Source organism: Mesocricetus auratus, unplaced genomic scaffold (assembly GCF_017639785.1).
Source record: "Mesocricetus auratus isolate SY011 unplaced genomic scaffold, BCM_Maur_2.0 Super-Scaffold_6730, whole genome shotgun sequence".
Taxonomy (NCBI): domain Eukaryota; kingdom Metazoa; phylum Chordata; class Mammalia; order Rodentia; family Cricetidae; genus Mesocricetus; species Mesocricetus auratus.
This window is the reverse complement of record NW_024429184.1, coordinates 97,842,725-97,870,521: the sequence shown is the minus strand read 5'-3', so window position 1 is coordinate 97,870,521 and position 27,797 is coordinate 97,842,725. Positions and strand designations below refer to the sequence as shown.

At 40.0% G+C, this 27,797-nt stretch overlaps 1 protein-coding gene across 1 annotated transcript in view; it reads right to left on the bottom strand.

Annotated features, from left to right (window-relative positions):
* The window catches only part of Fbn2 (fibrillin 2), a 186,384-nt gene that overhangs the window by 127,854 nt on the left and 30,733 nt on the right, over positions 1-27,797 (bottom strand). Inside the window, exons 6-7 of the mRNA XM_005069091.4 lie at positions 14,566-14,763; positions 11,497-11,622 (exon numbers count right to left, since the gene is read on the bottom strand). Of these exons, the coding sequence (XP_005069148.1) occupies positions 11,497-11,622; positions 14,566-14,763 (324 nt within the window). The remainder of the gene's footprint in view (positions 1-11,496; positions 11,623-14,565; positions 14,764-27,797) is intronic.

Genomic DNA, 27,797 nt, shown 5'->3' with positions numbered 1-27,797 from the left:
TCTTCCAACATCATTCTTGGTTTTTATTCCCACTACTGGCTCTGGGGATCAAACTCAAAGCCCCACACCTTCATAGGAAGCACTCTGCCACCACAGTCATATTCCCAGAGGACCCTCAATAATTCTTTGCTCCAATTCTCCCCCACCTTCACAATTTCCTTGAAATTTCAATGAGGGGAAGATGAATTGAAAGTCTCTCTTTAAGGTTGGATAAAAACTGAAATTTCATGACTATGAAAGTCAGGAAATTCCAAAGTTAAATTTACTATAACCATTTGGACTTGGCAAAGTTTCAGGAATTCAGTACTTTGTACTCCTGTTCTCATTAGCAAGCAGTACATAAAACTTTGATATTTTTAAAAAAGCATTTTGGTAATATCCTGTAACAAAAGTCATGAAGTTGATCATTCCTCAATGCTCTAATGATACATTTAAGAGTAATTTATTTTTATCTTCCATATACATGTTCTCAAGTGAAAATGAACCTAGTTCTACATTCCACTGTAGTACTATGATGTCGTGAGTGTTGAGCTCCCCCTGTGCTTTTCATACTTTCAAGAAAACAAAATGAATGTAATGAAATCTCTATGCTCACTCATTAACATATATATACTCCATACAACTCCTGCAAAGAAAGTTGACTTTCAAACTGGCATAGTTGTATTTTCTTAGTTGTGCTTTATTCTGAATATTCTAACAGGTTACGTTTTTAAAAGTTTAGCTTAATATTTAACACAGGGGCACAAGGCTGGGAATGCAGATCGGAAATAGATAACCTGCCCCAAACAAACAAGGCACTGTTTTCAATCTCCAGCTCTTCACAAAAGCAGCTGTACATTTACTGTGTGATATAAACACTATCTGCATACAGGTAAAAGGGGATTGTGTAGCTGGATACACTAGTATGGAAGGGGCACTCTTCAGGCTCAGCCTATAATAAAGTGGAAGTGGTGGATCACAAAAATTCACGGAGTCATTTTCCATGGAAAATGACAAAAATCAAAATGGCTGACCATGTAGCCTATTAGTTGCAAGATGAACTGCAATAGACTCTAACTAGCCTGATTTAGACACACCCATCTCTCACTCTAATTAGCTGATTTAGACACACTCTTCCTGCACTCTTGGATGACCACCTTATGATGTAGGAAACAATCCTCTGTTGCTCACACAATGAAGGAATGCAACCAGACTCTATTTTTACAGAACTTTATAGGCTTATTGAGACAGACTTACCTTCACAGAGAAGGTTCCCTGTTCCTTCTATTACTATCCCCAAAACACATGTCTCTCAATGTGCCCTTAAAACCTCAGATGTGACCCATTCTCTGTTTGACAGTGGCAGTAAAACCAGCTGAGTCTAGGCAGGAATTAAGTGGTCATCTGAAATCCCTGGTTCTACATCCCCTCATCACCATGCCATTGCCCTCAGCAGTTTATCAGATTATGCAAATAATATACTTCAGCATGCCAATTATGATATTTTTGAAATTTTTGCCAGCATGTAAAAGCTTACCTGTTGGATGCTGTGCTGAATGCCCATCCCCACTGAAATGATATATCAAAAACTCTCAATAATTTGTGCCATAAAATGCTGTATTTTATGACACACATGCAAATCATTGGAAGGAAAGTGATGATGATAACACTAAGGGGGAGACTTTAATGTCCTGGTGTTGGCATAGCCCCTACTGTCCTGGTGTGTGGGCAATTGACTTTGTGTTACAGGTACTCCATTCTCCTCCCTTCCCATGTATATTCTGGAAATTGCTTCACACTTAAGTTATCATTGCTCTCTACATGCTTCCTCTTACTCAGGAATATAATTATTAAAATAAAATTGTGCCAGAAGTTAATTGTGATCTGCCCCCCCTCTCTCTCTGTGTGTGTGCATGTGATATGCACGTGGAGTCTATGCCAATGTCAAGTATTATTTTCTACTCTCCATCCTAGTCATTATTATAGTTATTGTCTTCTCCTTATTCTTCCCTCCCTCCCTCCCTCCCTCCCTCCCTCCCTCCCTCCCTCCCTCCCTCCCTCCCTCCTTCCTTTCTTTCTTCTTCTGAGACAGGGCTTTTACTGAGCTGACTGACTAGAGTGACTAGCCAGAATGCTCCAGGGACCCTCCTGGGGATGCCAGGAATCTCAACTCAAACACTTTACCCACTGACTCACCTCATCATCTCAGATCTAGATGTTTCAACTTTTGATTCACAACACATAGCAGTCCATTTTTATAGCCTAATGGTTAACTTTTTTGTTGAACAGTTTTGATCATGGATGCGCACTTATTTCAGTGAATTTATATTCATAACAATGATGCCACCCGTTGAGTCTCAAATAAAGACCTTGGTGAGTCCTGTGAGATGACTCAGTGTGTAAAAGTCCTTGCTGCCAATCGGAGTTCGAACTCCAGGACCCACACTGAGAAAGGAAAGAGCCAATATTGTTAGCTGTTCTTTGACTCCTCCATGTGTGCCAATATGTACAGATACTAAATAAATGTACAAATACAGTAAAAAAAGTTAAAGTAATTAAAGAACTTCTCCTCTACACTTCCACTAAAAATTATGTAAGTAACTTTTTTCTATAGACCATTTTGCTGAGTTTGAAATAAAAAAAAAGTTCATTAGTAGCTCCCCACACACTCTTGCTGTTGGCTCACTAAAAGGTGGTTAACTTGACCAATTTCATTGTCAAGGTAGCAGCAAAGTTACTGAACACCCATGGAAGTCATTTGTGGGAAGAAGTTGGGAGGTTTGTAAGGGGACTTCTGGTCAGCAAGCTGAGCAGGTGATACAGTCCCCCCCCAGCCTGCTCAGCTCAGAGTTGCTATTCTGGGTCCCTGTGGAGTGCCTGTCAGCACTACCCCACCCCCTCCCCTCCCTGCTGGTCTCTCATTCTTGGATGTGGTACTTCTGTTTGTGAGACAAGGGTCATCTAAAGGTCAGCCTGACAACCCCACTGCTAGCTGCCATTCCTGGATGGTTTATGGGGGAACGGGTGCTTCCAACGTCTAGTTTTGACTTGATTCACTGTTTTCCAAATGAATTTGCTCAACCTCAGTCCATTACAAAGGCATCATAAAAAGCAGAACTTTTAGGATATAGAAGTTTTACTATCAATTTGTCTGAGTACAAATAATTGTCCCTACTTTTAAATAGATTATTAATATACTTAGATGGTTCAAAGAAGGTAAAAAGGAAAGAAAACAAAACCATCCGCTGGGGCACTGAATGTAAAGATGTCTCCCCAACCTTTTTTCAAGCCATCGAATTTCCATGGTTTAGGATAGTGAAGGAGAATTCCCTCAGGTCCTTCCGTTGACACCCTGTGCAAAAACAGGTAATGCATACACAAAACCGACCTGGACCAGCAGGTCTTTCTTTAGAGTGATGGCTAGAAGATGAGAAGACAGAAAAACTGGGCTACAGAATCTTGTCCAACCTATGTCTTATGCCAAACATCTTTATTAAGAACAGCATCTCAAAACCAGAAAAAACACACCCAAGAAAGGGACATCAGCGGGGAGGGGTGGTGGTGACAGGGACACCAGAGGGACTCAGGGCAGCAGCCCTGAACTGACCAGGCTAAGCAGGGCGACTGTATCTCTTGCAGCATGCTTACCAGAAGTCCTGTTAAAAATCTCCCCATGTTTTTCAAGAAACATAGGACAGAGTCAGTAAAAAGCCATTAAATGATGGGATGACTTCAGCTCAGTAAGGAACTATTAAATAATGTTGCAAAAGGAGAGAATACAGGATGTCTCATGGGCATCAGAGACCAAGCACACTGCAGCTCTGGGACTAATAACCATAGCCTCTACATGGTGGAAAGAAGAGGGTTCTCAGGATCCAAAGCCACAGCTTCCTTCCACAAGGCCCTGGCCTCAGGCCATTACTGGCTCTGCCAAGCACTTTCCTGGTTTTAGAGAAGGAATTATGTTCCTTCTCTATAATCAGGGTCTCAGGGAATGCCTTAGTTTGGTCTAGCCCTCAACATAGAACGTTTTATCCTCTATATGTAAATGTTTTACAACTTGCTTTTGCCACGGGAAATATATCTTTAATGCATTTACATAAACATATGAGGCAACCACAATTTTTAAAAAGGTCATCATTTCCTACTTTGTGCTTTATACCAATCACTCCACTATTCTATGTATAGTTTACTATATTTTGCCATTAGAGAAAAGAAGACATAATCTTATGTCTATAATTTTTAAATCATGAATATAGATAGGATAATATCTTAGGATTAAATTTTATAGATTAAATATGTTAAGTGCATTTGTATTTTGGTAATAAAAATATTCCTCATATTTTTGTCAGGAATTTATGCTCATGCCTAAGACCTAACATCATCAGTGAAATAGTTTTCATTAGAATTTTATTTTGTCATAGATTATTTGGCTTACACGTTTTTATTCTATGTAAGGTAAAACACATTTAAAAACAGCACTCAAATAACAATTGCCTTTGTTAACAGTGAAATCAGATCGTTGATCTTTTATTAGAAATTTTCTTATTGATTCAATCAAGTTCTTTATGCGTTTTGAAAAAATGGTTTTTAATCTGTTCTAAGAATAGCCTTTTTCAGTTTTCATGTGTTTTTTATTCATGTTTATGGTGTTTTTCTCTTTTATTAGCATGGAATTTACTTTCAGAGACTGGAATTTACCAATCTACTCCTCTACAGATTCAGGGTTGAGAAAATATTGGAGCATGCCTTCTTGGGCCTAGAACTATATAGCATGCAGCTTTCTAGTCAAATATCTTTCAAATTTAATATATGGTTACCTCAACATAATTCATTGCATAATTCATCACCTCCCTTATTGAGTAAATGATATATTTTTGTTTTTGTTTTTCTGGACTTCCTTTGTTGAATGTCTTTTGGTCAGACTATTTACATTCTAGGCCCTTGGCAACTAAGGAGAAAGTAACTGGGAAAGTCACCTGTTGGTCAGTTTGTTGAGTGATGTGTGACTCCACCATCCCCCAGATCTCTCCTGTAACCCACTTCCTTCCTCTCCCTTTCTTACTCAATCCTTATGTCCCACCAGAGTGTATGCCATCTCATATGGGAGATAAAGAATCCATAGATGTGTTAAAAACAAAACAAAACTGTGTTGTAAGTTGAGCAAGGTATCCCTCCATAGGGAATGGGCTCCAAAAAGCCAGGTCATGTACTAGGGATAAACACTGGTTCCACTGCTATTGGCCCCACAAACTGTCCAAGCCACACAACTGTCACCCACACTCAAAGGGCCTAGTTCGGTCCTGTGCAGGTTCCCAAGCTGTCAGTCCAGAGTCAGTAGGGAGAAGGTAGGGGGAGGTAGAGGATGGGAGGGAGAGGGAATTGGGATTCTTTTTATGTAAAATAAGATTGTTTTAAAAATAAAATAATAATAATTAAAATAACAACAACAAAGAAACCTCTGCTCAAGGGCTTGAGGGTTCTGTCTTTGAGAAGAATCCTTCAGAGACACTTGCTGGTTTACAAAAAACAAAAAAAAAACAAAACAAAACAAAAAAAACAAAACAAAACAAAAAAAGACTTGGGACTCTGTTTCTCAGACCAGACACTATAGTAAATATTTTAAATATTTTTTAATCACACTTTAGTGTTTAAAGGGTTAGTTTTTATCTGCCTTCCTAGTGCTATGATTAAAGGCATTGTCACCACACCCACTAATTCTCTACTTTTAAGCTTTCATCTTATCTTTCCATAGGATAGTTGAACACACTCTTGTTTTAGAACTATTTCTCTCGAATACTGCTATTGACCCCTTCCGTGAGCAAGGGAATTATTTCACTTCTGCTCTCAGACTCTTGCTTTTCTAGACCCACTAAATTCTATAGTTTTGGCAAGTGGATTAGTTAAGTGCAGTGGTACAGAATAAATCACATTTTAGTGAATATAAACTGTGCCAGAAAAGCCACTAGCTGAGTATGTAAATGCATCATCCAGAGAGGCAGCAGAAGGCATATCAGTGGAAAGCAAGCTTCCTACAGAAGTAGGCCCTGTGGCCAGCCTCCTGAAGAGCACTTGTACACTGGCTGCATTGGGATGTTTGAATGACCACTCTGAGAAGAGAGCTGGGATGGCAAGTCATCTGGAACCACAGAGCTCCAGGTTACATGCATCTCTCATCACCAGTGACATGGGGAAGGCCCAAGTGAAGAATGAAGCATTAGGCTGCATGTTTTCTGTCTTTGTTATATCAGGGAGGGGATGGTGCCTTTTCCATTCATGAAGCTTACTGACTCCACAGCCAGCAACTGGACCACAAAACTGCATCTACTTATGACCTGGCTTCATATTCCAGAGTTGTGTTTCAATACACAAACCTAGAAAAGTCTTAACGACAGCCCTGACCGAGAACAGGCTGAATCTCAGGATTGTCTCAGATAGTCATGTTACCTGGAGAGTGTTGCTAGGCCCTCTGTACCTTGGTGTTTTCAGTTGTGAAGTAGATTAGTGTTAGCAGGCCACCCTCCAGCTCTGTTGTGATGATTCAGTACAACAGCCAGTGTAAACTGGGTTATCTTATTGCCCCAGTAGTGCCAGAGGTTATAGTAAGTGCATAGTGAACGTTAGCCATTATTATTGCTACATGTAGTCTGCTGGCAGACTCAGGCATGAGAAAAATAACAAGGTAACTTAAAAACACAGTGGGATAAGTGACAGAGGGATTAAATATGTTTTATTATGCGGGTGGGAAATGGGTTTGGATGTGGCAGTCTCAACTTCTGTATTCAACAGAGGGAATATATCTGTTTCAACCTCAAAGTCCTAAGCTTCCTGAAGGATTTAATCAATGTTGGTTTTCATGATCCTTTCACTGGTGACCGCCCAAGTTTCATCAGCTCCCATTGCTAACAACTGTCTTCCCTCACTATCCATTTCCTACATAGGCTCCACTCTAAGAAATAGCTGGAGCATTTATTCCTTATTTCAGAATTAATTTACTTTTGGAAATCTGAGTAAAAGCAAATAACATATCCCCCCTGGTTTATCAAAGCAGAGTTGCAATAGCAGCAAAGGATTCCATGCCAACACGTTCTGGGAGCTTCCCAAGCACAAATAAACACGCTTGCTGTCTCAGACTCCAAATGACAAAATTCTGTGCAAATAGACCCAGGCCAAAGACTCTTTGGGATAAATTTAAAACAAGCATCTGACACATAAAGAGTTTCTAGAAGGGAAGGCTGCAATGTGGCTTCCTGTCTGCACAACGTGCCAAGACAGAATAAATGGCTCAGGAATGTTAGAGAAGGTACAGCGGGGAAGAGGGGAGCAGGCAGGGCCATCTGGCACCCACTTGTCTCTATCCATGCACAGGGCAAAGCAAACTGACGTAGCATGTTTGGAGAAAGAAGAAAGCTGGGCAGTCTCAGTGGTGCGTCATCATATTGCGCGGAGGTACTTAGTGTCTCATCTTCATTTAAGCTATGTGGGTTTTTTCATTAATGAATGTCTGAATGGGATAAGTGGCTAGACCAACTGCCTTTCTGGATGTGAAGGAATCACTTACTCCTCTGAAGAACCATTTGTCTGATGTCTGACAGGATCAGGAAATTAGATTTTGGAAGCAAATGGGCTCAGGAGAAATAAGCATGGCTACAGTGGCTACCTTCAGGAAGTTTTGGAATTGGGCCCCTAACCAAGGAGAACAGAGAAATGATTTTCTTTCCACACACAGGAACAAATATGGATACATACTTTTTCTAGATATTGGTTGAGATTTAGGGCTTGACTAATAGTCTACATTGGACATAAGAGGGGAAACCAGCTGCATAACATAAACATACTAGAACACCTATGTAAAACACAACAGCTTCCTGAAGGCTCCAAGGGTCAGATGGAGTCTGTTCTCATCCTGAATCAGGTCATAAGCTATTCATGCTCAGCCCATGACTGGCAGATCAAGCCTTTCACAATAACAAGGGAGGTTGTTCTGATAGGCGAACAGATAGATATCTGAAGAATCTCTAACCTCAGAACAAAGGGTCAACATAAAGGGACAATGACACAGAAGACAAAAACAACACACCACATTTAATGTTTATCTTGGTTTTCTAGTTTCAGGAAGACTGGTACAAGTTTAAGGCCAGCTTGACCATATAGTTCTGGGCAGTCAGGGCTATATGGTAGAGGCTCAGTCTCCAAATCAACCAACCAACCAACCAACCAACCAACCAACCAACCAACCAACCAACCAGCCAACCAGCCAATCAATCAAGCAAGCAAGCAATGAATGATGAACGAACAAACAAACAAATAAAGGAATAAGTATTTTTAAAAGAAAGCAAAAGCTGGTTCAATGAAGGAAAATTTCTGCTTGACGAATTTCCTCTTTCCAAACATAGTTATACCCTGGTCTCACAGTTCGACTACTTTTTGGGCATGAACTCAGGTCAAGTAGATCACCATTTCATAAACTCTGGTTCCTACTAAGCAACATCTGTTGGTAAGAAGTCTGCCAAGTATGCCATACATAGTTCTCAGGTCTGGAACACAGTAGTGAAGAAGGAAGAATTTCTGTCCTCAGGAATCTTACTCAAGCATTTGAAAGAAATAGTCAACAAATACACACAAAGTGCAACGACATCACTATTACCAAAAATCAACAGCCCAGTGCTGTGATTTACTGCAAAGAATACCATCATGCAGTGTCTCAGACTCAACAATGCTGTCTCTTAGTTTTGAGCAGACAGAGAAACTTAAATATTAAGAGGTTTCTTTTACATGAACAAAAACATGGAATTTCATATAGTAAAAACAGGAAGGGCATAATTTAAAAGTGAATCTGCCACTATTCCATTTTAAATTTTTTAACACTGAAATTTAAATACCTAGGTTTTGATAATAAAAAGTAACTTCTGTAGCTATATTTTTATTTAGAACATCTATCAATTTGAGCTTATGACAACACAGTATTAAATTATATGTGAGTATAATTCAAAATCCAATATTGCGTATAGCCACGGCTCTGGTATTCCAAGGTACTCTTTGATAATAATTGAATTAAATAATTTCATGTAACTGCTGCTTGTTCTTTTATATACAGGAACAGCACTATCCAAAGAAAATTGATAATAGCCACTTTGAAGACAGATCTAAGTAAACATGCCTTATAGACAAGTAAAGCTTTCACAAATCCTTTAGGTTTCAATTCCTAACTGGCCCCTGTTCCAATTCCTCCATTTCCACAAATCACGAGTACTAAATCATAGACTTCTTTCTGGGCACTGTTTAAATAGAGTTGGCTGCCTGAGTAGGACGGAATCCAAGACATGACTGGATTCAGGTCCCCGGTGGTGCCTATATTATATCAATAATTCCCATTCCCAAAGAACTGGGCAAACGGGAATAAAGAGTAGCCCTGTCCTTCCCGGAGCTCTGTCTTGGCTCTGCATGCACTTTGGATGAAATGTGATGGAGAAAAGACCTTTTCCATTTTCTACTAAAAAGAAAGTCATTGTTTGATGTGGAACGGAAATGTCACAACCACTAGAATCAGCCAGTGGCAGCACCTTCTCACCTATAATCAAACACGGGCTTTTCTTCCCTCACTCTCAGACTTTGGAGTTTATTCCCTAAATTAAAAGTAGAAGGGAGCAAAAGAAAGAGTCATCAATGAAATAAACTCCTCCAAAAGCCTCGGAAGGAAAATTGAAATAGTGACACTCTTTTGGTAAACCATTTAATGTTTGGTGCACTTCCTGTGCTAACTCAGATAAATTTCCCTCATTCACAAATATTTATTAGCCTTTTCATTATAAGTACACTGGCAACCAATATTGTACTGAAGTAACGAAAATACTTGAACTTTATTAAAAACAGTGTCATAGAAAATAAATTTGATCCTTAAAATAAACAACTATATTCTTCTCACCTTCCTCTTGTGAGGAACACAAAATTACCTGGTAACTGTGTTAAATGTGTAAAACTATAAAGATGAGTGCAGGCTGACTATAAATAAATAGAACATGGGAAATAAAGAATGATGCCAACAACACATAGGATTGTGGCTACTAGTAGTAAAACAGTAGCCTCGATGCCCACACATTAATCTCCTATTTCCCAGTAGTGCTCAGATTCCCATTTGCTGTGTACAATCAAGTACTATATTTTTCACTTTCCTGCTTTCTTGTCTATACAGATGGGCCTGTGATAGGGGAAGTCCTTCTGTGTATATGTTATTCTATTGGTTGATGCATAAAGCACTGTTGGCCAATAGGGAAGCAAGATAGGTGGGACTAGGAGTCGAGGAGGATTCTGGAAAATGTAGTCAAGAGTAGATAGTTGCAATGTGATCCCAAGGAAGAGAGGATGCGTCAGAATGCCGTCCTCAGAAAGATAAGTCTTTATAGAAATATGTATTAGTAGTCATGGGTTAATACTTAAGACAGAACTAGCCAATGAGAAGCCCTGGACACTGGGCGACAGTATTGTAACTAATAGAGTCTCCATGTGTTACTTGGGGGCTGAGACAGCAGCAGGACCCAGGCGGTTGGCAGGAAGAATACATGTTACAGGCCTTCTTCTTTATAATTGGTCAAGATAAAATACACTACTGCCTTTTACAAAAGGAGAAATCTTAACTAGAATAAATGACGATGCTTTTTTACAACTAACTGTCTTTAGAAACTACCTTTGGGTTACATAGTGGCTCAGTGGATAACTGGCTTGCTGTAGAAGCATGAGGATCTAAGTTCAGATCTTCAGAATTCATCTAAAGGCTGATGTGGTAGCCACGGTGCCCTCATAGTGAGATAGAAGGCAGAACTAGGAGAATCCAAGAGACCTGTCTTGAACCAGATGGAAGATGAGGACAGATAATTCAGGCTGTCTTCTAACTTCTATAACATACCATGGCATATATGTACCAAGGCATGTGAAACCTGTCCTCAAACACAGAGACATGTACACAGATACATTACAGAAGCACACACACACACACATACACACACACACAATTAGACACATGGACACACATAGCCACACACAGACACACACAGTAAACATTTACCTGTGATGAAATAAATTCATTAAAGTAGGGTAATGACCAAAAAGTTTCAGTACTACTAAAAGCATTCTCAAAACATATATGCTCTTGAAGCTAAATGCATTTATAAACTTCTTAAATTTTATAATAATGACATAGACTTTAATCCCAGGTAAATTAGAACAGCAAATTTACTTGATACAAGTTCACAGATGAAATGAAAACCTACCTTACAAAAAAATATGAGGCTATATGACTCACTCTTGCTACCATAGCTATTGAGATCAACCAGACGCAAAAGGTTCACTTCTTTTTTTGCAGATCAACTCCTTTAAGGCTACAATACATGCTCCTAAATCCCACTGCTATAGGCTACACTTGGGCTTCCATGTTAAGATAAAGAATCATGATTATTGTCATTAGATTTTCCAATTCAGTTCACAGTCAGCAGCCAAGCTCACCTCCCTCAACACTCTCACCTTCACATTTCTGGGTTGTCTCACTCTGCTTGTGTCCAGCAGGGCATCTGCATTCAAAAGAGCCCACCGTGTTGATACAGTTTCCTCCCTGGCACAATCCTGGAATTGCCTGGCATTCGTCAACATCTGCAAGAAGAAAACATTTTACACACAAACCAAGCTGATTTCCAGACTATATCAGTACTTTTCTTTTATGTCCAGGGGAAAATGCTGTTCTCAAGACAAAAAGAAAACGGAATGTCACCCAAAGTTGACTTTTAAAAACCTAAAAGGCAAACATGTTCATGGGACTCTTATTATCTTCCCAGCTGTTGGTGCTAATTTTAGGGGAGTTGTTGAGCTTTCTGGAAATGGAGCTTCCCCGGAGAAAGTGGACGACTGTGGAGGTTGCCTGGACCCACTTATTTCTGCTCCTTTTCCTGACTGTAGGTGCAATGGCGCCAGCTGCCAATCACTGACACTATGCCTTCCCCACCGTGATGGACTGACTGTGTCCCCTAAAACTGTAAGCCAACATAAACCCTTTCCCAAGTGGCTTCATGTCAGAAAATAAAATCAGAGAAAGAATGTAGTCTGAAAAACCTTCTAAACTGAGGATTAGCACGTGTCCTGGAACATCCTCACCGTGCTGTGATCTTGAAGCAAAGCAGAACCTCTAATCTCGCTTTCCCAGACATTTTAACTATGTGTTAAGTTTCATTTTGCTCCCATTACTGTGCTAATCCATTACAGGTTTGAGGCAAATAAAGTTTAGAACTTCACCTCTGCTGCATAAGCAAAACCAAGCAAGTACATCTTGGGACATTACTAATGACTGACTACACAATCCGAACATGGATGACACATCTCTTAAACAATTGTGTTCTCAAATATGAGGCCTCTGACAGAACACTGAAGGAAAAAAAGACATGCACAGACAGATGAGGAGATTTAAAAATTTGGCATGCTTTGGCTGAATGACTTTTTAACCTGAATGATTTCTTTCCTTGAAATACTAAGTTTTGAAATATTTATATCCTGCAACCATTTCTTGCCTCAAAGTTTATTTACTGCATCACTCACACTAGGCACTTAGATGCGTAAACTCACAAGTGAATTACAAGATTCCTGCCTTTATGCAGATTATATTCTACAGCCTGGGAGCCAAGACAGTGAAGAAAAAAAAGTGTATTAGGAGTTGAAAGGTGATATAGAATAAAGAAAAGGCATTATTATAATATCTATATAATGGGTTATCGTATTTTCAATAGCTATCTATGCCTATGGTGTCCTATGTACACTAATTTTGGAAGTGTCTGGAGAACAGTAAATACTATCCAGAATGTATTACAGTACATCTTCACAGAGAGGAGGTTTTACTCCTCAGACTGATGAACGTCCATAAGAAATTAGAGAAGTTTCCTATTCAAAATACAGAATATTAAAATCATCATTTAACACAGCTTTCATTCTTGAGGGCTTGTCTGTAATTGTTACCAAAAAACCCTGTAAGTCCACAAGTGACATGGCTTTCCTCATTTTCTGCTCTGTGGAGTTGTATTGTCCAAGCAGTGTCCCGGAAGCTCTCTTTTGAAATTTACTACAACACAGTGATTAATCTGTGATTAATTCACACCAGTGCAATCACGGATTGCTTTAGCTGAAGAGTTGTTCTCAGAGTTTGGACTGTCAGCACACACCAGATGCCTTGGTGAATGGGACACAACTCTAAATACTAAGTTCGTTTACGCTTCACATACTTGAACACAGAGCTTCACTATAATTTTACTTATTTTAATGATTTTGTGCATTTTAAAAAAGATTTATTTTTTGTCTTTGCTTGTATGTGTGTGGTTCTGTGTGCCTTCCAGATGAGTGCAGGTACCTTCGGACACCAGAGAGTGCACTGGATCACTGGAGTTCAAGGTACAGGCAATGATGAGCCTCCCAATTTAAGTTTATGGAACCAAATTTGGTTCTTCAGCAAGAGCAGCAAATACTTTTAACTGTTGAGCCATTACTACATGCCCGGATTCTGTGCACTTTGAAAGCAGCTACCTATATGAAGTCACAGTGGAACTGTTCCACTCATGGCATTATGTCAGTTCTCAAAATGTTCTTGGTTTGGGGAGTTTTATGGAATTTTGAATTTTGAACTTACGGGTACTATGCCCATATCCTTAACAACACTACAAAACTAGCAAAAATCTTGAGGCTACTGCTTATTTTTTTTTTAATTACCAAACTGCCCATAGTTTATTGTTCAGTGAGCTAGGGTTGCATGTGCTTCCTGAGCTGTGATTTCAACATAGAGGAGGACACTAGTCTGCTTACTGAACTATGACATGTACTCAGTGGGGCTGATGTTCTCATCACATCTGATATACTTGCTGAAACCTTGTACATGACTGACTTGTAAGCTCATTTAACTCCCATCTCAAATAAAAGCAACATCATATCTATCAATACAAACGTCATCTCAACCTCTGTATAGCAACTTACTAGAGAGAGTAGTTCCAAGTTCTAAAAATAGATTTAGTTCATATGATATCAGAGAAGTAGACAATGGATGGCAAGGGCTCTGTTGATTAAAAATGGATGGTGCTAACTAGTAAGTATAGGACCATTCTAGGTACTTGGGTTGGACTCTGTAGCTGTAAGAGCCTTGGGACTCAGATCTGCCCTTGGTATATGTACCAGCGCCATTTATGAGGTGTGGGAGTCCCTGGAGATTTCCTGGAGAGAAAGACATTACGGATGATGAGGACAGAGAAGAAATCAGTGTGTGTGTGGGTGCAGAAAGAACAGCGCCATCAGCACACAGACACGGAGCAACGCGCCCTCTCATTGCATTACGTATTTTAAGAAGTCGTTTTAAAAAGTTTCTTTATTCTTCATCTTCTTCTCCATTAACGTTAAGAACTGAGACTTTCCATTGGGTGGCTAAAATATAAACTACTTCTAGTCAGACTCCCGAACAGGATCCACCCTGGCAGTGGGTACTGTTTTCAAGGTTCCCACACACAGTTGCAGGTTTTTTGACTCCAATCAAAGATGTGACACCTGTGGTGCTTCACACAGATGACTCACCTTGACACGCTCCCGTGCGGATGTTGGGGATGAAACCCCGGCGACAGGGCTGAGGCTGGGCTGGACACATCTCACAGGGATGACCCCAGGCTCGCCCAATGGTGGCACAGCACAGTGTCTTTGTGCAGACGATGCCTGTCAGCTGACCCTGGCACATCTGATTATTGACTTGTGTGAAACAGGGGCCTGTCCTGTAATCTGGAATGAGAGAAAAGGCAGAAAGACATCTTTTACGATCATGCACTAGTCTTAGACCCCACTACCAAACACAGGAGCCAGAAACTTCTCCTAAGCAAAGCAGCCAAGGACAGAAGAGTAGTGAGTTTCATTTTGAAAATTCATAATTTTCCAACCATGAGATGTGTATTCAGAGACTACAATCAATTCTGAACCGGGCATTGTCAACGGATGGCTCATGACAACCAGATGTGCTTTCTTGACTTGGATGGTTTTAAAGAATTTCAGTTGGTAGTCAACAATACAAAAATGGGAAATTTCACAAGAAACTTGTATTTCAGGCTTTTCTTTAAAAAAAAGAAAACCTGGAAGTTCTAGCTGTGCTAAGCCCAACATGTTGCATGGCATGATAGGATGAAGAGATTTTCCTCCTACGTTCCTCCTACTTTAATCTAAACCCTCAGTACACATTCAAAAGCCCCTCCTGGGCTCTCAAATCATTCTCATTAAGGGTTATTACTCTTCCCTACCCCCTAAGTATTTTCTTTTCAGACTAAGAGGTCAAGAGTTCACAAAGCCAAAATGACTTTGTGAAGATGTGTTTTGTATATCAACAATGTATTCGGGAAGTCTAAATAATGCATAAATAGTTAGGTCTAATAATCTGACATCTATCTCTGTATCAGTCTGTAGCTTTATGGTTAGCTTAGAAATGCTAAGAGAGACCTGCAGTCATGAACTCTTTACAGGCAAGGTAATGTTGTATTCTCCTTGCTCTCTGACAGATGGCGGTTGTCTTACACTGCTATAGATGATAACCAAAGTCTGAGGAAATGCCTGACAGTTGCATGATTACAGTCACTCCTATGATGTTCCTATGAGGTCAGCAGCACTCTTAACACCTCAAAGCTCAAGGTCTAGGGCCCAGCTACTTTCGTGTCACTTCATGTCCCACCCTGAGGCCCACTGACCAAGACTCGGTATATTTAACCACACGTTCAAGAGATTCCCAAGCATCTCAAAGCCGGAGGCTAAATCAGACTGAAGGCTACTCAAAGGCTGGCTCTGGGTACTTCTAGTCTACTTTCTTCATTCTGTGAGTCTACCTCAATAAACATTCTGAGGAAACAGTAAACATTCTTGTAGACAGAGCTGAACCACCAATAAGACAGCCATTGGTGCTGATTTTTCAAGATGTAAGAATCGAAAGAAAAGTTAGTTTCCTAATGACCACTGGCCCTGAAAGTTAGACCACACAAAAAAAGTTTCTTTCCAGAAATGCTACAGCTCATCATTGACCAACTCTGGGGAATAAGAAATGTCTCTTGGGCTTTCATTGCAAAGATTAGGATTTGATTCTTATGAAAAACTGCTACCGTAAAAGTCAAACTTGGATAACAATCTGACATTCAGAATAGCGTGGAGGGTGTATTATAGCATATATTGGCTGCACACAGTCAAACAAAAACTTAAAACCACATAAAACAGTGTTTAACGAAAACGGAGGCCTTCTTGTACAAAAGAATGGGATATTTTAAAAGTTCAGTGTACTTTGAGAGCTAACATAAAGATAAGTAAAGTCAATGTAATGAAACAAAAATCTAGAGTGGGTATTTTGGCACAAGCTGGCTTAAAGTTCTCAGCTTAACTTCCACAAAAATAGCTTATTTTAATATGCCATAAGAATAACAGACGTACTGGCTGCAAGATGAATTCTTCAAGAAAAATCTTTTATGTATATGGAAAGCTATACCAAGCTTATGAATATGCATTTTCCAGGTCATAATTTTTAAAAATCCCCATAAAGCCCCCATTTTGCTATTTTAAACATTGGGTTTACAGTTTTCAATTATATCAAGTTCTGAACATGTAGGAAAACTCCATTTCTTACCAAAAGATATTAAAATTATGACTTCTCAAGGTGCATGCCTGAATACTTGTCTTCAAATACTTTAAGGTTTTCATATCCCCAGGGCAAAGGCCTGTGGGGTTTTCCTCTGACCCATCCTCAAGCAAACCAACAAACCAGGAGACTCATCCCTTCATCTCACCACAGGACCTTCTTAAAATGCTGACTTCTTCGCATATTCTCAGTGAACACAAGCAGCTGTGTGTCTTTGTGATGGAGCATACTGATGCAGGCAACCTTATACTCCCTTCCAACGACAGATTTCCGATGTCTTCCTCCTATTGTTTACACTTTCCTCTGCATCAAATATGCAATAGCTTACTTACTCTGAAGATATTTTGCTTTCTCACTTAAGTAGCTTTAAAGTTTAAACTTGTACTCTTAGTTCTGCACGCAGCAACTGTCAATAGGCAAAAGGAGAACAATACTACACGCTGAAAAGGAATTCCTTGTCAGATTAAAGTACTCTATCCCTACATTCTACTTATACCTTGGTTATTAGCAAATGTCTGAAAAATGCTTGTTGATCATGAATTCTGTTTATGAAGGTTTCACCATAACAAAATATTACTGCATACTTCATTAAGCATTAGGAATCAGGTGGGAGCTAAGTATAGGAATGTCTCATCAGCTTGGGGTGTTGGAGCCAATGGATGGGAAACTAGTAACTTCCTCCTTGAGGTATGACCAACACATTTTAAAAAAATTATTCTGGGAGCTCAAATATTGCTATGTTTATTTTCTAACATCTAAGTGAAATGCTACTGTTTGGGAACTTGGTTTAAGCCATTTCATTTATTTATTTTTCAAATTTATTGCTTTATCTTTTCTTATTGTGTGTGTGTAATTGCATAATATGTGAGGGGAGCAGCGTGTGCACCACAGCTCACATGTGGAGGTGAGAAGAAAACTTTGTGTCTCCTCCCCCACTTTATGTGTATTCCAGAGATCAGACTCAGGCCAGCAAGCTTTCAGCTTGGAGTAGCAAGCATATTTAATAGTTGAACCATGCCCCTGGCTCTTCACTTCATGCTTTTGAACATTAGGACAATTAGCAAGCTCATAAAAAGTTTGGCAACTCACCGCATTTCTTTCCTCCACAAACAACTTACTAAGGTATATATTACATGTCATAAATCCATCTGTCTAAAACACACAATTAGATGATTTGCGGTACATTTACTGAAATGCAAAACTATTATCACAATGCAGCTCTGGAACATTTTTTGTTACTTCCCTAACAATCCTTATGTCTATTATCAGGTCCAATCCTAGACAATTGCTCTCTAAACCCTGTCACTACAAATTTGCATCTTAGGACAATTCATGTAAATAAATGGCATCATAGGCTAAATTGAGTGTGAGGTCTGAATCTGCATGTGAGAGTTATCCTTAAATGTGTGAGGCAAAGCACTCTAGCACCTGGTAGAGGATGGCAAGGATACAGAAATGTAAGTGTGCATCTTGACAGAGGAGGTGGGGAAAGAGATTAACCAAAACAAAGTGGGTATGAAAACTATATATATATATATATATGTACATATATATATAGCATCTCATAAACATATTTAAAATATGATTTACATTCTTTGAAAAGGGAACTTGATGGGAGCTACATTGTATAGTCAGAAAAAGCTGTTCCCAGAAGGTGTAGGTTATTAAACTCCAATGCCACAGGTGGGATGCCTCTGAGCTGTTGATCAAGGATGTCCCAGGGACTCCAAAACATATGGCCTTTCTATTCCTTTTAGTCGCCCACCAGAGGTAGATGAGAAGACCTAGTACTGAAAACACTATTCATCTTAGATGTGTGATATGGGGAAAACAGCTAGGACTGAGCTGGAAACTTTCCTCCTCCCAGCTAGCTTTCATGGTGCCAGAAGATGCTATGCAGGCCTATAGAGGGAGAAGAGTTACCAATGGCCTTACTTATGACCTTATGAGACCAATCAACTAAAGAAGTAAGGTATGCCCTTAGGGGCACTATGGTTATGGGGGTAACCATTTGCCTTATGATTGGATTTGATATCTACTCCACAGAAGGCAACACAGACCTTGTACTAGAAACCTGGACAAAACCCTGTGACAAGGGAGATCATAGGCCCTAAGGGGGAACTGAATACTGCTGTTTATCTAGATTGATACAGCATCAGGCTGCTCTGTAAATATGTATGCTAACCCGCAGATAAATGTCACTCTCAGGTTTATTCAGGCAAGCCTCTCTTCCTAGTGAACAGTGATGAACAGAGATTTACGGTTGTACAAGGTACACAGTATAAGCGACAGAAGAATGCTCCACCTTAGCAAAGTAATCTATTCCATCCTCACAGAGACTCAGGGAACACTGCCCAATAGAGGGCACAGCAGAAAGAATGCAAGACTTAGAAAATAAAGAAAAAATCTACGAAAGAACATCTTGTAGCAAAGACACAGACCTACAGTCTGCACTGGCCCACACAAGGTGGTGCTGCCAGCAGTAAGACATGGGTGGAGGAGGGATTCAGTAGGCCCTAACCCTTACTGCTGAGCTATAGTTTTACCTATGGACTAATGGAAAATGCATGTAATTACCTTCAGTCATGTACTCACTGATGACCCCCCCCCACACACACACACTGCCACCATCAAGCTCAGGTAGTTCCAATCCTATGGTCACACAGATGGCTTGGATTGAACCAAACCAAACCAAGAGTCATGACTGTGGGACAGGCATGTAGGGGAAGGGTTCCTTTTGAGTGACAGGAGAGAGATAACAAAGGCTGGAAAGGGGAGAATAATCAGAAATATATTATTTGGGGCTGGGGAAAAAGAAATACATTATATATTTATGAAATTATCATATAGCTAAATTAATCAATAAAAAATCCCAGGAAATAAAAGTTAGATGATGGGCTGGGAAGATGGCTCAGTGGGTAAAGTGTCTGATTCGCACAAATACAAGTCCCCGAGTTCTGGTCCCCAGCACTCACATAAGAACCAAGCCTGTAAGCCTAGTGAAGGTAGGGACACAAACAACAAGAACCTGGAGCTGGTTAGCCTGTCAGTAGAGCCAATCAGTGAGCACCAGGTTCAGTGAGAGATCATGTCTCCAAAGGTAAGGCAGGCAGATGGTATAAAGGGGAATATTGGAAAACCAGGTAGGGAGAAGGGAAGAAGAAGAACAAACAACACTAAGTATGTTTGATAAAGCATCAAGGAATCATATTATTTTATGTGCCCCTAAAATTACACATAATACATATAAGTATGGGTACACACACACACACACACACACACACACACACACACCTTAAATGAAATTATGCAACCTGAGATGACAATACTCCCTACAAGAGCCATAGACTATGCAACAAGAATCCCAGTACCAGGTATGAGATGCTTTCTTTAAATTGTTACTTAGAATGGCTCAAGTGATTCTCAAAACAATGTAAGCTACTGCTGTTGTCCTTGGTTGCCTCATGCTCCTTCAGCATGAAGGAAGTCATGCCTGGTACTAGAGACAGCCAACTATCCAGTGCTAGAGAGGTCATAATCTTGGCTGACAATCTATTACTGCCACTTTACTAAAGCAGCATAGTTACTAATTAACTCTAAGTACTTATATCATTAGACCTGAAGATAACTGCAGTCCTCAACCGTCATCAACGAAGCTTCTGTTTATAGCAGAAAAATCATTGCTGGCCATAATGCAAAGATCAATGGACTGGATCATGGGATCCAAGCCCCAACAGATACATTTATAACACAACTCTGGCACCTAAAGCCTGGGGAGTAGTACAGAAGGTGGTGGGGTGAGGGCATAAGAGGCAGGGAACCAAGAAGACTGCTGTGAGATTTTGTCTTCTGGAAATGACAGTGAAGCTGCATACTCATGATATTGTAACAATATGGCTACCTACACAAGACCTGAACAAGTACAACATCAACAGACATACTAATGTCTAAGTGAGAATGTTACCCCTAGACAAAGAAGAACTATAGGCAGCAATGAAGGACAATTAGTGTTTCCCAAGAATAAGGCCCCTAAATGACTATCCAGTAAGTAATGGTTAGCCCTGCAACTAACATGGACTCATCAGGGTGTACTTATGATGGGAGATGTCATTCTGTAAATATGTCTCTTTTATTGGTTGATAAATAAAACACTGTTGGCCAATAGGGAAGCGAGATAGGCGGAGCTAGGAGAGAAGGAGGATTCTGGGAAACGTAGTAGGAAGTTGCCATGTGATTCCAGGAGGAGAGGATGCATGAGCCTGGCGTTCTCCATAAGGTAAGACCTTGTAGAAATAAATACATTAGTAGTTATAGGTTAATACTTAAGACAGAGCTAGCCAATAAGAATCCCTAACATTGGCATTATGACCAATAGTCTCTGTGTGTTATTAGGGATTGATGCAGAACTGGGACCAGGTTGGCAGGAAGAGTTATAGTAACATACTTACGTATTTATGCATATATGAGTGTTACAACAGTAATCAAAGAAAAGAGGTCGCTTATTTGAGATGGACTGGGGTAGAAGACATAGAAGGGGTTGGAAGGAAGAAAGGAAAGGGAGGAAGTGATGTGATTATATTTTAATTAAAACAGAATAACTTTTTTAAAAAGATGAAGTGTTGATTTCTGGTTCCATATCCACACACAGTATAAGTCACACATGCATACACACACACACACACCCCACACCCACACCCCCCACACACACGCAGCATGTTAAGTAACACGAGTGATGATGGTGCACACCTTTAATCCCAGCACTGGGGAGGTAGAGGCAGGTGGAGGCATGGTTTCAAGGTCAACCTGGTCTGCAGAGTGAGTTAAAATTAAACTGAGATAAGATTTCTATAGTAAAAGGTATAATGAAATATAAAGAAGCAAAAGTTCTAGAAACACATTTTTTTCAAAAATAGAAAAAAACAATTAAAAAAGGGAAAAATAGAAAAAGCAACTAAGAAAAAAAGTGAAAACAAATTCTTTCCTTCATAGGTAGATCTATAATCCTGTGTTATATAAAAGAGAAAATATAATCTTTGCTTTTATAGAGCAGTAATTTATCAATTAAAGTATCATAATAAATTTGTTTATTAATTTATTCTGATGAATTTATTACAATCACAACATTATTAGAATGATACCAATAGACTCCTGAGATTTCTACTGGATGCCATGTCTTTAACAGTATGCAAAGCTGAAAGCTGCCATGGCCCTTGTGTGGAGTTTTGAGTAAAAGAGCTGAAGGCCACCCAAGAAAAGCCCTTCCTGTGATGTTTTAAAAAAGGATGTTTTTTCCCAACTAGAGAATTTATGACATGGAACTGATCATTTCAGAGAATCAGAGGACAATAGTTATAAAATCACATGGCACCGTGGCTTGCCAGCATGCACATCTGTGTGACTGAATGTGGTAGCTAGCAGCCACATGTGGCTTCCTCAATTTCAGCTTAAAATACGAGTGACATAAAACAAACACTCTCTTCTTCAGTCACACGTGCCACATGTCAAGGGCTCAGAGGCCGCATGGTGGTTAGTGGCTACCAAACTGGAAAGCACAGTATTTAAATCATCCCTGAATGTTCTGTCTATATATGTTCTTGCGGTTATCTCCCAATACCACAGAAAAATGGAAATCAAAACAGCACTTGGTACAGAGGCAATGGTTCTATAAGGGACTGTGTGTCTGAAGACATACAGATTCAGATTAAAAATGCAATGAAACATGGCAACACTCAGGACTTAGAAGTTGGTCAGCCTCAAAAAGCTGTCTAATGAGAAGTTTTGGACTCTAGCAGTTCTATGACAATTCTTTCTGATTGTCCTGCAGGTAGGAAAAACAGGGACAAACAGCACACGTGTACTAACCATGAAGTCTATGCAGAACATGGGCACACTACTGCTTCATTTGTAAACAGTTCTGTTTGGTGGCATGAGTAGCTTTTACTGAAGGTCACAGTAGACACACAGGTTAAGCAAGATTGCCCAAAGCAACACAGTTGGTGCCTAAGTGAAGCAGATTTTGAATGAGTAATTGTACCCCACATCAAATCCCTGATCCTTTTTCAAGATTTTGTTGTGTACCTGTTCATACATGTGCATGCATGTAAAGACCAGAAGTCAATGGTGGGTGTCTTTCACAATCTCTCTCCACATCATCTTTTGAGATAGTCTCCCATAAACCAGGAACTCTGATTCCAGTAGACTGGCTAGCCAGGGATTCTCCTGCCTCTGCCTCCTCACAGTATGGCCATCTGCCTCTGTGTCAGAACCTTTTACATGGAGGCTGCCAATCCAAGTTAGGTCCCCATGTTTGCACAGTGAGTACTTTATTGGCTGAGCCGTGTCCCCACACCCAAATCCATATTCTCAACTACCATACTGTCTCTTCTGTTTCTCAGCATCTTTGATTATCATGGCAGAGGTCATTCCACACCCGATCAACAGCTCTTGCTTTGAGTTAAATACATTTATTTGTTTCCATCTATTCCGTCCCATATTTTAAGACTTTGAGGTCTTTATTCTGTCAATAAATTAGCTTGGTTTACTAAATGCTTCACTGGGTGCTTTGATTTGGGTCCCAGGAGTCACTATGTCTAAGACTTGTGAGCCACTGCCCGGACAAAGTTGTTTCATAGCTGCTACTATTACATCATTCTCAGCTAGGGACGTTCTCTTTCAGCGGGTACTCTACAGAGTTACAGCATAGCCCACTCAGGTCCTTATCAGTAGCTTTGCTGATGTTCGCTGCACGGGCAGAGTATAAGGAAAGTGCTGTTTCAGTGCTGAAAGGGGTTGTGGCGATGGAGCTGGGTGGACGACAGAAAAGGCTAACCAAGTGTCCAAGAAGCCAGACACACTATCTACAGAAGATAATGTTGAACTTCTAAGTTCAGTTTAACCCGAAGTATTACATGGGTGCCCCAAAAGTTTCAGACTATCCTAGATGGAACATGCAAAGGTATTTTAAGCACTGTAACAGACTACTTAAACTCAAATCATTTTCCATAGCTTTTAGATGTAAAACAAAGAGGTTTAATTATGAATCAATGGATGAGGGTATGAAGTCTGCCAAGTTTGAGTAACTAGTCTTATTAGGAGGATTTAAGGTGACAGCCTGAAACTTATGTCTCATCCTCCTGCTGTATGCCATAGAAAATGCTACCTGGACACTTACAACTAATGACTATAAGGTGTTCAAGCATGTGTCTGGTCTGATTCATGATTTTCATGACCAAATATACCTGATTGAGATTCAGGATAGAGTATAATTCAGCATTTCTCATTATGTGGTCAATGCACACCAGAACATTAGAAATAGTCTGTCCAAAAAAACAAACCAGGATTCTGTGGTCAAACATGAAAATTCAAGAAAACTGGCTTAATGTACTTATGTGAACATTAACTGCCAAGAGGAGGCTAGAGAAGGTAGTCTTCAAAATTTATTTGCTCATAAAAAGTTTTATATAGAAGCATTCCTGAAGACCAGTGTGGGGTGAAATACACTTTGGCAAGCACCTATCTAACTTCCTCACCATGTAAGCCCCCCTCATATCCTCAAATGTGGCTGCCAGAAATAGATTTAGTGAAAGGATACCTTTTGTGTGACTGGCGTTCATCCAGATGGCATCACTGCCCCCATAAATATCACAGAGAATGTCAGAATCTGTGCCATGCTATGCTACACAAGCTGTCTGCAGCAGATCCCATACTACTGCCCAAGTTGCTAATGGTGCCAATCTTTTTTTTTTGTAAATGGCCATAGCTCCAAGACTCTTCTGTCTTCCTTGAGTTGTTTCACTCTCTACTAAGGTCTTATCTAAGGCCTAATATATGATTCATAAGTTCCTATGCAGGATTTTGTAAGCAATGCAGGGCAAAGGAAACTGCATGTATACGCACTTGTATGAGTGCAATATGGTGAGGCATGTATGTTTATTTCAAATGGTACTAAGATTTTCAAGCAGTTTAATTGCTTCTGCTTAACTCTGATAATCAAGGTATTACATCCTGCCCCTCTGTATAGGAGCACCCAGCACAATGGCTGGGAATGGGGGAGGGGCTTCCTGGCAGTTCTAGAACCCCAAACTTTCACCAACTACTTACTTGCTTGCAATTTTTAACAAACCCACTTCCTTCTATCTCTGTGTTCATAAAATGAATCCAGTGCAACAGGAGAGCTTCCATGGAGTAGATGCTATGGGCGTGTGCATGTGAGGTCAAAACTTCAGCACTGGACCAGTGTCCAGCTTTCAATAAATACACACCACCTGGCTTCTAGTCTTACCGCTATAGCCATTCTAACATCTCAGGCCACTGTTATTTGCAAACCACTTCCCTCTTTAAGTTCCTCAAGCCACAACAGGGACATTATAAGGTGAAGCATGAGGCAGGCAGAAACGTCTATTCAAACCTTCCTGTGGCCTCGAGCCTCATAATTATATATGGATAAAGTGTTCTCATTTATAAAAGCTGGAAGAAATCACGTATATGGATAGCAGGGTCCTCCTGAGAAACAATATACTTCCTTTCAGGGTAGATCTCTCTACTATTCAAATTCCCTCTTCCCCAAAGTTTGGTTTAGAATCGAAGCCAGGATTCACAGCCTGAAAACTAATACTGAGCAACCAGGAATAAATTACTCTGCAGAGAGAAATACCAGATCCCTAGAAATGTTTTACAGGAAAAAAGAATTCCCCCCCTTTTTTTTTCACCTCACCAAAAAGTACAGCAGGCAAACACAAAAATGCAGCCTCTGTCGGTGTCTGTGGTCTGCAGAGGACAGGGCATTTGGAGGACGGGGCATTTGGGTCCTGGCTTTTGCTCAGTCTTGCTCCCAACAGTGCTGCTCTGGCCTGAACAGGAGCACAGCCCAGGATTTCTGATTATCCCTGAGGTTAACATCTATCTCCCTGTAGTCTGTCTGGCCTCCCTTGAACACTGGGCTTTGAGTCACTGAGAGTCTGCCCCACCTATGAAGCACATAGGAGAAAACCTAATTGGGTATCCATGTTTCCAAATGTTGCTAACATTCCAGAGATACAAAAACATCTTATATTCAATCAATTTGTAAACCTTTTTATTCAGGCTTTTGATTGCTCGTTATCACCCAGGCGTTGGTGGCACACGCCTTTAATCCCAGCACTCGGGAGGCAGAGGCAGGTGGATCACTGTGAGTTCGAGGCCAGCCTGGTCTACAGATTGAGTTCTAGTACAGGCTCCAAAACAATACAATAACCCTATCTCAAAAAAATTAACACAATTGATTGCTCATATCTGTACTTCTAGGTGTTCTCAATATTGAGAAAAGTGTGATTCTTATTACACTGTAGTATCTATTTGCCTATAGTCAATCTACATATTACCTATCTGTGTATTGTCTATCATCTACTTATCTATGCATCTATTTTCTGTCAATCATCTATCATTTATCAATCATGTATCATTTATCCACCACCTGTCAATCATCTAGTTATCATGTATCCATCACCTACCATCTCTGTTCTTTCCCATCAATCATTTATCATATTCTGTCCTTATTCAGCAAATATATATAAATACCACTCACTCCACATTTTCATTTTTGGTATAAAAGGCCTTTGTCTATTTTCCTTCTAGTCACTAAGAAAATTATCCCAATTCTCAGGTAACTGCAGACAATTTTGCTTAATATACAGTCAGGAAATAGTAAGACCTATGAGGTGGGCTTCCTTAAATGAACATACCCTTCAGAAACAAAGTCAAATGCTACACATAAAAAGAATGCTAACCAAATTGGAGCAAAAAAATTGAACAGCTGAACTGTTCTAAACACTTTTTGCAACATAGTTTTATTCTAAAGCTGAACTCCCATAAATACGGATTCACAAAGCTCCCAAAGCTCACACCCAAAATAAACCCTGAGCTATGTAGAAAAAGTGAGGAAATATCTGACTTGACCTAGGCCCAAACCTTCATTTCAGATGGGACAGATTTCCATTGTGTGCCTTGGTGGGAGAATCCTACAAAGTCGCGTATTTGAACGTTTTTCTTAGCACAAGAGGACAATGGAGGCAGCAAAGTGTAGAGGAGGGACCTGGATGGGTTTCTTGCCTCTCTTCCTCAGCACCTAATCTCCACTTGCCCCACACTGCCGGCAAGTCCTGTCCCATGACATACTCAGTACCTTACACAACATTCCTTTTGTGACAATCTTTAATTATAGAGGCTACTTTTAGTCTCTGGTTGAGTTTTGGCAGCTGAGAATGCTAACTGAAGCATGTGTCATCTTAATGAAAATTTTAAAAGTTTAAAATGTTAATTACAATGTTAGAATTTCATATTTTTTTTCTGTTTCCGATTTGTTGTTACAGGGTGGCATCTGTAAGTAGCAGACATTCTCTGCCAGTGAGTCTGGATTTAGGCTACAAGTTTAAGTATAGTTGCACTAGTTCTGTTCTCCAGTGGAGTTCCGAATTTTAATCTTCCCCACATCTCCTGCAATGTTAGGGTACTTAAGAGGGTCTTAGCCATCATTAAGTCATTGAAATAGGCTTAACCCTTGCAGAAGCCTCTGTACATGCTGGAATCCTTCAACACGAATCGTTTCTCAGTCTCCAGCACCCCTACTTGTCAGGATGACATAGACAGGAACTTTGCAAGATAGGAACAAAGGATCCAGTGGGATGCGCTGGTGTGAGATCCATAGGAGTGAAAATGACTTTTTGAAGGAAAGTATTCAATGAGACAAAGAGGCAACCGACTCTAGCCAGAAACGAGAGATGGTCTTGCAAACCACCTAAGATTGGCTGATGTTTCAACCTGGAAGACGTTGCCCAGCCAAATGCACTCTCTTAATAGACATTGGAAAACTTAGTGTCTGCCCACTTCCAAATCCTGAATTCCCACTAAGTGGGAAATTCTTAATGAAATGTGAAAACCTTAATGAAATACTCAGGGCAGGTGAGTCTGTGAGCACATAAAATATAATGACTCTGAGTGCTTAATAGTGTTCCATGCTCTGAAAATTAGGCTGTATTGGGGCATTTCAGAAATCTTAATACTTTATATAAATCAATGAATCTTAACATTTTAAATGAAAATATCTGGAAAACTTAAGTATGTAGTAATATTTTTCAAAAATCATAATCTTTATAGAGTAGACGAGTCTGGTTGCCAG